The sequence below is a fragment of the Chrysochloris asiatica genome, unplaced genomic scaffold (assembly GCF_000296735.1).
Source record: "Chrysochloris asiatica unplaced genomic scaffold, ChrAsi1.0 scaffold00004, whole genome shotgun sequence".
NCBI classification, from domain to species: Eukaryota; Metazoa; Chordata; class Mammalia; order Afrosoricida; family Chrysochloridae; genus Chrysochloris; species Chrysochloris asiatica.
In genome coordinates, this window is record NW_006408522.1 from 26,484,337 (window position 1) to 26,495,897 (window position 11,561).

At 36.4% G+C, this 11,561-nt stretch overlaps 2 protein-coding genes across 3 annotated transcripts in view; one reads left to right on the forward strand and one right to left on the reverse strand.

Moving 5' to 3' along the window:
• Positions 1 to 6,308, forward strand: part of MYEF2 (myelin expression factor 2) — a 59,278-nt gene extending 52,970 nt beyond the window's left edge. The window contains 1 exon segment of the mRNA XM_006831683.1: positions 6,145 to 6,308. Within this exon segment, the coding sequence (XP_006831746.1) occupies positions 6,145 to 6,308 (164 nt within the window).
• A 528-nt stretch (positions 6,309 to 6,836) lies between these two features.
• SLC24A5 (solute carrier family 24 (sodium/potassium/calcium exchanger), member 5) overlaps positions 6,837 to 11,561 on the reverse strand; it is a 39,890-nt gene continuing 35,165 nt past the window's right edge. The window contains exons 8-9 of one of the 2 annotated variants that reach the window (XM_006831684.1): positions 7,694 to 7,795; positions 6,837 to 7,205 (exon numbers count right to left, since the gene is read on the reverse strand). In XM_006831684.1, coding sequence (XP_006831747.1) covers positions 6,883 to 7,205; positions 7,694 to 7,795 — 425 coding nt within the window. In that variant the 3' untranslated portion in view covers positions 6,837 to 6,882. The remainder of the gene's footprint in view (positions 7,206 to 7,693; positions 7,796 to 11,561) is intronic. The other variant, XM_006831685.1, reaches the window with a different exon arrangement.

The following is an 11,561-nucleotide window of genomic DNA, read 5'->3' on the forward strand; positions in this document are numbered from 1 at the left end:
CGGTAGTGAGGTTGGCCCAGGATCGGACATTGTTTCGTTCTGCTGTGCATGGGGTCGCTGTGAGTCAGTTCCGACTCGATGGCACCTGACAACAATATTTAAATATACTTTTTATTAGCATTTCCCAAAGTATACTCTTGTTATTGTTGTTGTTAAGTGCCGTTGAGTTGGTTCCTATTCATAGTGATCCTGTATAGGATTTCTGAGGAGGGGCTGGTGAGTTTGAACCACTGACTTTGTAGTTAAAACCGATCTTAAGGTCTAGTGTGTATCCTAAGGTGATACACCAGGACTCCTTAAGTATACTCTATGGTGCTAATGTTGTTAATTGCCGTCTAGTTGATAACATTTGATTTAATAAAAGCTAATAATATTCTGGGTTAAATAAAGTGGAAAAGTTCTACAGGATAAGTCGTTTTTATTACTACATGTAAAATCAATATGTTTGCTTATTATGTGATAATTTCATATGGCATACAAGTTTGTCCTATACCACTGCTAAAATAGTCCCATTTTTTTTTTTTTTTTCTTCTTCTTGGCGTCATAACAGATCAGTAGATATTTAAGTCATTTGAGGATGTCTTTGGAGCATATAAAAAGCTAAGTAAGTCTCATTTTAATCAATTATCTGAAACTCACATTTCCCTTTAAATAATTTATCTTTAGAAAAGCTTAGCTCATTTGGTGTTTCCTAGGATTTGGAAGAAACATTTTCTTTGAACTCTTAGTACTTTCATCCTACTGGGTCACTGTTTAATTTTGTGGGCTGCATAGAAGTGAGAGTTGAGATTATGGGTGTTTCTGGCCAGGCCTAGGACATAATTTATTGTTAGGGTATGATTAGGACTCGGGTTAGTGTTAGGGGTTTGAACGGGGTGAGTGTTGGGCTAAGAGTATGGCTTGGGTTAGTATTTAGGGTTATAATTAGGTTTATTTTTACTTACTTTTTTCTTGAAATTGAATTGATTTCCTCTTCATTTGGAAGTTATGTAGTCCCTCCTTTTACTTTATGGATTTTTTGGTTATCTCTTACAGGTCCGCTTTATTTTGCATTCTTCTATATCTGGGTTGCGTGTAGGTCACACTGCCATGTATGTCTCCGGTTATTTGCTGTGGTTAGTTCTCTGTCCAAAGAACCTCCTTTAGTGTTTTTTTTTTTTATAGGTTGGTCTCATTTTTACAAATTATCTTGATTTTAATTTATCTGAAAGTGACCTAATTTCACCATCATATTTGATGGATAGTTTTGCTAGATATAAGATTCATGGTTGGCATTTTATTTCATTCAGAGGTTTATATATGTCATTCCATTGTCTTGCTTGCATGGTTTCTTTTTGAGAAATTAGAGCTTAGTCATATTAATTCTCCTTTGTAGAAAACTTCATTTTTCCTGAGCTGCTTTCAGGATTCTTTCCTTGTCTTTGGATTTCAAAAGTTTTATATAATTGTTTTGGTGTTTTTCTTTTGGGGGCATCTGTCCTATTTGGGGAGTCCTGGTGTGGCACTGTGGGTTAATGCGCCAGACTGCAAAGTCGTTTGAACTGCAATGTTGGTGGTTCAAGCTCACCAGCCTGCTTCTCGGAAACCCTATACAGGGTCACTATGGGTTGGAACTCACTCTCAGTGACATTTCACAACAACAGCTTCCTGTTTTGAGTTTGTTCCACTTCTTGAATGGCGATCTTCTCATCTGTCATGGTGTTAAGGATATTTTCTTCCAACAACTCCTGGACAGTTTTGTGGGTGTTTTTTTGTCTCCTATTCTGAAATTTCTGTCTTACATAAGCTATTTCTCTTGATAGTGGGCTTTCTTTGGATTATTTTGGTATTTTTTTCTGATTGTTCTTTAGCTCAGGGTTGGGGAACATTTGTCGTGTGGCCTGTATAAGGCCTGTGAAATTATTTGTTCTGTTTCTGCCAAGGCAACTGCAATTCCAGGTCTGCCAAGGCAACTGCAATTCCAGGCATTGCACTGTTGGTGGTAGTGTTGTTGCTGTCAAGTTGGTTCTGACTTACAGTGACCCTGTATAGGGTTTCTGAGGATGAGTTGGTGAGTTTGAACCACTGACCTTGCAGTTCAAACAAACCTTGCAGTTTAGTGCTTATACTATAGCACCACACCAGGACTCCCTTATTTTGGGGATGAGCCATTGCATTAAGGGTGAGTTGTTAAGTGTTGGACCAAATATATTAGGCTAATTATTAAGTTGATAATTTTGTATGGCCAATGAATAATGTTATAAATTTTGGTAGACAAAGGGTTCGCCACTGCTGCTGTAGCTGATGGCTTGAAAGATTTCCCTTCCAGCTCAGTAACTCAGCTCTCCATTGATTGATTCAGTTCTATTTCTCTGCCTTTCAGTGTGTTTGTTATCTATTTCTGAAGTCTTAATGTTAATCTTCTGGCATTCTAATTGCTGTATTTGTATGGGTCCCATTTAAAAAATTACTTTGTCGGTTTGTATTCTGAAATTTTCCATAGTTTTGTCGGTTTTTTTTTATTTCATCTGCAATTTTCTTGATCTTTCTCAGAATCTGTTGAATTTGCCTAACTAGCATTCTTTTTAAATTCCTTATCAGGTAGTTCAGATGCTACTTCTAGTAATATATATGTTCTGACATTGTATTTTGATCATGTGTTTGAGGCACTCTATCACACTTCTTTGTGTAAGTTGAAATTTAGTTGATGACTATATATTAGTGTATTCTAGACACTTACCACCTCTTTCCTGGTGGATGTGGTAGACACCTGAAGTGTGAAAACAGTTCTCTGTTCACTGTTTGTGTAGGTTTACATGTTTCCAGAAGCCAGGGGTACTACTCAACCCCTGGCAGAGTGGACACTATGTAGCTTGGGGCAGGGGGTACTGGATTGACAAAGGGGGGGCAGGAGGAGACTGGCCATGTTACCGGGATACCAGGAGAGCACAGGAGCAAGGGAAAATTGTACCCCTTTGGTGCCAAGTTCCAGCTGCATCCTCTGCCTGCAGACTGTTGAATTAGTAGTCACTTGCACAAGATCACAGTGGCTGGGCTATGTTTCGCCAGCCCACAATCTGCCTGTTTTCCCTCTCTCTCATTGCTTCTGTTCAGCTTCCTCTTCCAGTTAGCACTCAGTCCACCACTCTGTCTTCTCCCTTGATGCTCAGGGTTCCAGGATCACCATCTGTATCTATTTCACTCAGTCCCTCCTGTCTCTGCTGCAGAGGGTTGGTTCAGTGACTCTGCTTACCTCTGTCATCTCACCCCAGACTTCCTATCACTTTTAGGGCAGTCTAACCATGAAACTGGAGTCCTGGTGTGGCACTCTGAAAGGGACTACATTAGAAGGTCATGGATAGAGTGGGATAAAATGTGGAACAAAACTCAAAATTACGGGGGGAAAAAAAAAGACTGGGTTACTGGTCAGAAAAAATGACTGGAGGAACCCAAGACTATGACCCTTGGTCACCCTTTAGGTCTGGAACGGAACTCACCTTCGTGGCCCAATTTTTCAGCAAAGTAGTAGATGGGTGTAGACTCCTGGTGTGGTGCTAAGCATTGGACTACAACCACAAGGGTCACCAGCTACTCCTGGGAAAGCATTTACAGGAGTAGAGGGGCGTTTATAGGTAAGGTATACTCATCATGGAATAGTCAAATTATTCAAGATCAAAAGGACAATATTTCCTTAATGACAGAGTTGAGGAGGGATAAAAAGGAGGGTGGAATGGAAATAAGAACCACAGGGAGGAAGTGGGATCATTGTTGTTACATGAAGGGGATTGCAATCATTGAGAGGAAACAAAGTATGTGATTTGTTGCATGTAAAACTGATGATCTGCTCTGTAACTGTCTGTGACTCAGTTAACAACAAAACATAGCCATTTATCTAAATATGCTTTTTTAATTAAACTTTTCCCCCCAGAAATCAGCATTCAAGACATTAAGAAGATTATGGATACTATGTTATCTATCTGTCTTCCTTATTTTTGTGACTTGAGTGAAAGTTTACAGGGCAGATCATCAGTTTTGCATTCAACATACATCTGTCTTTAAAGTTGTGCTTTAAAAATTTTTTCTGGTTTCATTTTATCATGTTTATTAGGAAATATAATTTTTATTATTTTTACTTTTTATCCAGTTGTTAATTGCATACTGTATTGTTTGGATCTACTTTAATCATTGCAATATGATTTCTCGGGGGGCACTTGTCAGCTTGAATCACTTAGAACACTATTAGAGACTTTCTGGCCTGGATTGCAAGATCATGGTTTTGGCTCAGTATGACATTTACTATTTTATTTTAGAACATTTAATTAGTGTTGAGTAGGTGAGGCATTGGCTACCATTTTTCTGTGTTTTTTTTTTTTTTGTTTTTTTTTTTTAAGAAGTTATATGGGATGGTTGAAAAACAAAAGTAGAAAAGTAGTTGAAGCTATAGGTCAAAGGTTTAAACAGAAAAAAAATCTTACTCATGCTTTGAGATTAAAATTTAATCCCGTTATATGTAAAAGGTTTAGATTATTTTAGACCGGGTTTTAGTGTTCCTCTCCTTTATTTTTCTCCCTTCATAGAGCTAAATGTTGTTGAATACTGTCGAGTCTGTTCCAATGAGTGACTGGTATGTTTGAACCGCCGAACTTGTGGCTAGCAGTCCAGTGCTTATCTTACAGTGCCATACCAGGACTGGTTTTCTAATGAGGTTACTAGATTAAAATTAGCCTATAGTGATTGGGTAACTATAAACTTTGAAGTTCTCTAGCTTGATTTGTTTGGACGTGTAGCTTGAGAGCTGAAAACTAGTATGGTAAGTAGTCACATAACCTAAATCTGCAACCTGCTTGGATTGGGTGGTCATATGCCTGGGATAGTCTATATTACACTTGTAATTTATGTGTAATTACTGATGCTCACTTTTTTATACTCAAAACTATTCTGGTTAGGATGATGGATTTTTATAATCCCCTTGTATTTTGATAAAGTGACTTTGATTTACTTCAAATATCAGCCTTTAGACTCAGCAGTGTAGTTAACTGTATAAAGAACAATCGTCTGATTTTCCTCCTCTGAAAGATTCTCTTATGTGTTATTGCTATCAATACTTTTACTTTTATTGATATAATTGGCAATTTTGCTTCCATGACTTTCTTTTTCATAAATATATTTGGTACCACTAAAAGATGTTAAGTTAAAATTGTAATATTGAATAAATGGCTTGGGCACTGGTTGATAAACAGAAATTGTGGTGGCCTTTTGAAGCCTGGCAGAAATTTGATTTTTTGAAAAGTTGCTGCTATTTGTAGGGATGAAGAAGTAAAGTGAAAGAAGAGTAGGAAGAGAGATTGGGGAGGTAGAAAACAACAGTTTATCTTAAAAAATATTTTTGTTTAAATTTGTAAGTTTTCTTGTATATGATTTGGCAGTACTTTTTTGTTGGCTTGTCTTATTGCTAATAAAGTTTACATTAGAAATTAAGAATTTAACATAAAAACTAGGGGCTTCATAAAGTTTGGGGGAAAACTCTATTATCTTTTAATTCCATTTTTCTGTGTACTTTTTGAAACTCCCCTCATTAAATTTTAAAAAATTATACTGTTTAAAATTGTGTATATTTTAACATGTTCTAACACTCATTAGGAGTTCTGTTGTGGCGCTGTGGGCTAATGCATCAGAATGCAAAATTGTTTGAACGGCAAGGTCAGTGGTTCAAGCTTATCAGCTGCTCCTTAGAAACCTCATACAGGGTTGCTATGGGTCAGAATCAACTTGATGGCACTTAACAACAACAACACAACATTCATTAAGGAGCTCTGGTAGCGTAGTGGGTCCAAATCGGGCTGCTAATCTCATAGTCAGTATTTCTAAACTACCAGCAGTTCTGCAGGAGAAAGATGAAGCTTTCTGCTACCATAAAGATTCACAGCCTCAAATCCTTTGCATGGCCGCTATGAGTCAGAACCGACTCCATGGCACATCACCACTACCACCCAACAGTCATTACTTTATATGAATTATATTTAAAATACAAAATGAGAATAATGCTTACATGGTATGCTGTTTTTTAAAATAATTACTATTAATGTCTGTGGAATCTCAGACCTCATAGTGAAATGAACAGAACCTTTTGAGACCCATAGTCATGTTGTCATTTTTCTTTTGCAGGTCACGTCATGTTTGCAGAAATAAAAATGGAGAATGGGAAGTCAAAAGGCTGTGGCACGGTCAGATTTGACTCGCCTGAATCAGCTGAGAAAGCCTGCAGAGTAATGAATGGCATAAAAATCAGTGGCCGAGAAATCGATGTTCGCCTAGATCGTAATGCATAATTTCAGACCATGGTTAGAACATTCCTACATCTGTTTTGCTGAATCTTCTAGTTGAAATCATTTTTAGTAATATTGTATGCTTACAAAAGCTGTAAAAACGAACTTTTAAAATTCCCACCAGCTTTTTACAGTATAGTGTTAAAATATACTGATTTTTTTGTTGATCTCAAGTTTGGGTTTTAAGGACAGAGAGTCTGGTCATTCAGTTTAAATGAATGGTTATACTGTTTTTAATATAATAAGCCATTTCCTTGTTGTTATTTTCAGTACTGCTTAGTGGGATTAATTTGTTCAGGTTTCCTCAGCTTTTATCAACTTCTAAGGTAAAGCATAGATGTGTTTTTAAAAAACTTCTGCTTTGTATATATGCAGTCCTTGAAAAGAAAGGAGTCAGGCAAATTAGGATGTGATTTTGGTTAGTTTTAAGTTGTATTCCTTTGGTAATGAAAAAAATTAAGCTTTAGATCCTGAAGTTCAGGACATTTTTTTATTGAACTTAAATGAAAAAAAAAAGGATTTTTCCTTTCTCTTCCCTCTCCCCATTATTCACATTTTCCGCATACCATTATTAACATCAACTTCCACAGCCCCTTATTTTATTATTTCCAATAATTCCAAGTTCATAGAGAACTGATAATGTAGCAAGCCCCAAGTATAATAACAGGCAGACTATTCCTAACTTTTTGTCTAGTTTCCAACCATTGAAGTGAACTGCTAAAAAAAGAAAAACAATTGCGATGGTGAGAGAGCTGGCTATGTAAGTGAGTCCTTTGCTGTTCACTTCTACAGGAGCTGATGCATTTACAAATGTAGTTTTAATAAACCACGGGACACCTAGGCATAACATATCAAACACATTGGATCCCACAATGTTAGACATTGCCATATCCCCTTTACCTGCAAAAGAGAAGCATGTTGTTAAAATAAACATACTAATGCTGTATTTTATTAATAAGCTCCCTAAGAAGAAACACTGGATACATTTTTTGTATGTTGGTTTTGGAAAATTGTGTTAGTGCAAAACTCTTACTGAATTTGTACTTTCAAGTTTTTCTTTGGTTAGTATTTAAAGTCTTAACATTTATTTATCTAATTATTTTTATTTATTAAATGTTTTTTCAATAAGGTATGCAAATTACGTGTTACTTTTCATTTTTAATTTAACATGCTTCATTTAGATTTATTGCACGTTTCAGGTGAATATTTGGGAGTCAGATTTAGTGAAATTAATCTTTGGTTAAATTATAAGCTCTTGTTAATTGAGGGTTTTTTCCTTCAAAGTATATTATTGAGGAAATAAAGTTACTTTTACTTTTATGCATTGCATTTCAACCAGGGTTTGCAAATTTATATTGTATCCTGAGAGGGGGGCACGTATTTCTTACCTTTTCTTGCAACTAACACACTTGCAATCGTATCTGGTATGCTTGTTCCTGCTGCTAATAAAGTAAGGCCCATTATTGTGTCTGGAATTTCTAGTGTTTCCCCTGTAATAAACACATATATTCTAAGTTACTGACAGTACATAGTCACTAATGATTCTTTGCAGATATTTCAGATATTTTCTTTCTGAACAAAAAGAAAATATACACATTAAGATTTCAGAACCAATGTGTGCTTACTTAGCTTTTAGCTAGCAAAATTTTTGAAAAAGGTTAGTAAATGTACAACCCAGGTATTGAGATTTTTAATGACAGATGTTTAAAAATATTCAGCTGCTGAAATTTTGTCAGTGAATAATTACCCTGTTTGATATGAGTTGGAATAGACTCAAAGATACATAACAATTGGATGTACACAGAAATTGTGGGTTTCCACTGCTAACTGTATCAGGGCTGTTGTTTCTTATATTTTAATGAGACTGACCATATTCTCTTCCTCTATTTAAAAAAATTGTCAGAGATAAACTATTTATAGCCATCTTTAAGCTAAACATATGTTGTTAGGTGCCATTTGGTCCCTTTCAGCTTATAGCGTCTGTGTACAGCAGAATGAAACACTGCCCAGTCCTCATAGTCGTGGCTATGTGTAAACCCATTGTTATAGCCATTCTTCATCTTTTTGATGGTTTTCCTCATTTCCACTGATCTCTCCCACCAACCAAGCACAGTATCTTTCTATAGGAACTGGCCCTCCTGATGACATGTCCACATTGAGATGAAGTCTTGCCATCCTCGCCTCTTCAAGGAGTAATCTGATTGTACCTCCAGTATAAATATGTTTGTTCTTTTGGCAGTCAATGCTATGTTCAGTAATCTTCACCAACAACATAATTCAAAGGTGTTAATTTTTCTGCAGCTTTCCTTAGACACTGTCCAGCTTTTGCATACATGTGAAATACCTTGGCTTGGGTCAGGCAGCCCCCAAAGTAGTAGTGAGCCTTTGCCTTTGGATACTTTAAAGAGGGCGCTTGTTACAGATTTGCCCAGTGCAATACATTCTTGGATTTCTTGACTTCTGCTTTTATGAGTGTTGATTGTGGATCCAAGTAAAATGAAATTCTTGATACCATCAATATTTTTGTCATTTATCATGTCACTTATTGGTCCAGTTGTGAGGATTTTTGTTTTCCTTATGAGGTGTAATCCACACTGAAGACTAGTTTTTGGTCTCCATCAGTATGTGCTTTTAGTTGTCTTCACTTTGATCAAGCAAGGTTATTATCTGCACATTGCAGTTTGTTACGTTAGTTCCTTCAATCCTTATGCCTCATTCTCATATAATACAGTTTCTCAGATTATTTGCTAAGTATAATAAATATGATAAAAGGATACAACCCTGATCATACCTCTTCTGATTTTAAACAAAGGCAGCATCCTTTTGTCCTGTTCAAATGACTGCCTCTTGGTCCATGTCCAAGTTCTGCATGAGCACAATGAAGTGTTCTAAAATTCTCATTCTTTGCAATGTTACCCATAATTTCTTATGATCCACACAGTGGAATGCCTTTGCAAAATCAGTAAAACACAGGCTAACATCTTTCTGTTATCTTTTTGGTGTTCTCTGATTTTAGCCAAAAAACATCTGATGACAACAAAGATACTCATTATTCCATGTCCTCTTTTGAATCTGGTTTGAATTTCTGGCAGTTATACTACTGCATCTGTTTTTTAATTATTGTCAGTAAAATTTACTTGCATGTAATATCAATGATAATGTTTGGTAATTTTCACATTGTTGGGTCACCTTTCTTTGGATTGGGCGCCAATATGGATTTCTGCAAGTCAGTTGGCCTGGTAACTGTCTTTCACTACCTCTGGTTCTTGTATCATATGCTACCTCCTGAAATGGTTGAATGGTTTGGTATAGTCACTCTGCATTCATTTCCTTTTCTTACCTCAAGGTCAGCAGTTTGAAACTACCAGCTGTTCTTCAGGAGAAAGATGAGGCTTTCTGCTCCTGTAAAGATTTACAGCCTTAGAAACCCTGTACAGGGTCGCTAAGTGTCGGAACTGACTCCACGGCACATAACAACAACATTTTGCCCATAGAGTCCTTCGGTATTGCAGCTCGAGCCCTGAATTCTTTCTTCAGTTATTTCAACATGAGAAATGCCAAGTGTGCTTTTTCCTTTTGATGTTTTCATTATATTTTGCCTTCTTTGTCTTCTCAGGCTGCCATTTGAAGTGCTTGCTCCATTTGCTTTGACTACTCTTCATTCAAGAGCAAGTTTGAAAGTGTCTTTGACATCCATTTTGTTCCATTCTAAAAGTTCTTTTCCTTTTTTAATCATCTTTTGCATTCTTGCTTTGTTCATCAGCATAGCATATTTAAAGTCTAAATTAGCAGTTTCTACAACTTAGCCTTCTTTGTAAGAGCGTTGTCAATCTATGAGGGTTCTACTTGAGTCTTTCTAATGTATGGTCCCAATTTATTAATACTTTAAAATTTGATGTCATTTCAGCATTTTTCAGAATTTCCCAGCCTTTATTTTGGGAAACAGAATCAGGAATTTTTAAGAAAAAGAATTCATGTGACTGCTCTATTAATGTTATTGAAGTTTTAGAAATTTTGATTTTTTAATTTCTATTTCTCTTTATTTTTTTTTAAATGACAATTGAAAAACCTTACTTAGGAAAGTAGCTTATTTATTTACACATGTATGTGTATTCATGCTAGAATTATAATTGGTTGTTAATTTTCATTACTGACCTTAGAGTGCATGTACTCATAAATAACACCTTGAGAGACTGTTCCATGATATTTTTCTTGATTTTGTTTTCCTAATATAAAGTGTGTTTCCTGCTGAGAAAATCTAAAGATTTAATATTCAAGCTTGACTTTAAAAAAAAAATCTTCATCATTAAAATAAAGTTAAAGAAGTGTTTTACTTTTTGCTGCCGTACTATGTATATTAAATCTTATATATATATATATTAATCTGGGGAAAGCTTCCTATCACTTTTTTTTTTTTGGTAAAGGGCCCAGTGTTGTTGCTGTTAGGTGCCATCGTGTTGGTGCCAACTCAGAGCGACTTTATGCACAGCAGAACAAAACACTGCCCGATCCTGGGCCAAGTTCACTACTGTTGCCATGCTTGAGTCCATCCATGCTGCCACTTAGCCAATTCATCACGTTGGGGGTCGTCCTCTCTTTTTCTGACCCTCCACCTTACCAAACATGATATCTTTCTCCAGCGACTGGTCCCTCCTGACAATATGGATGAAGTATGAGAAACGAAGTTTGGCCATCCTAGCCTCCAGGGAGCACTCTGGCTGCACTTCTTCAAACTTGGATTTGTTGGTTCTTTTGGCAGCCCATGGCACTTTTGATATTCTTCTCCAACACCGTAACTCAAATGCGTCAATTCTTTTATGGTCTTCCTTATTTACTGACCAGCATTCACATGCATATGAAGTTATTGAAAATACCATGGCTTGGGACAGGTGCACCTTAGTCCTCAAGCTGACATCTCTGCTCAACACTTTTAAAAGGTCTTGTGCAGCAGATTTGCCTAATGCAATACATCGTCTGATCTCTTGACTGCTGCTTCCATGAGTGTTGATAGTTTATCCAAGAAGAATGAAGTCCTTGACAATTTTGATCTTTTCTCCATTGATAATGTTGTTTATTGGTCCAGTGGTAAGGATTTTTGTTTTCTTTACATTGATATGTAGTCCATACTGAAGGCTGTGCTCTTTGATCTTGGTCAATAAATGTTTTAAGTCCTCTTCACTTTCAGCAAGCAAGGTTGTATCATCTGCATATTGCAGATTATTAATGAGTCTTCCTCCAATCCTGATGCCATGTTTT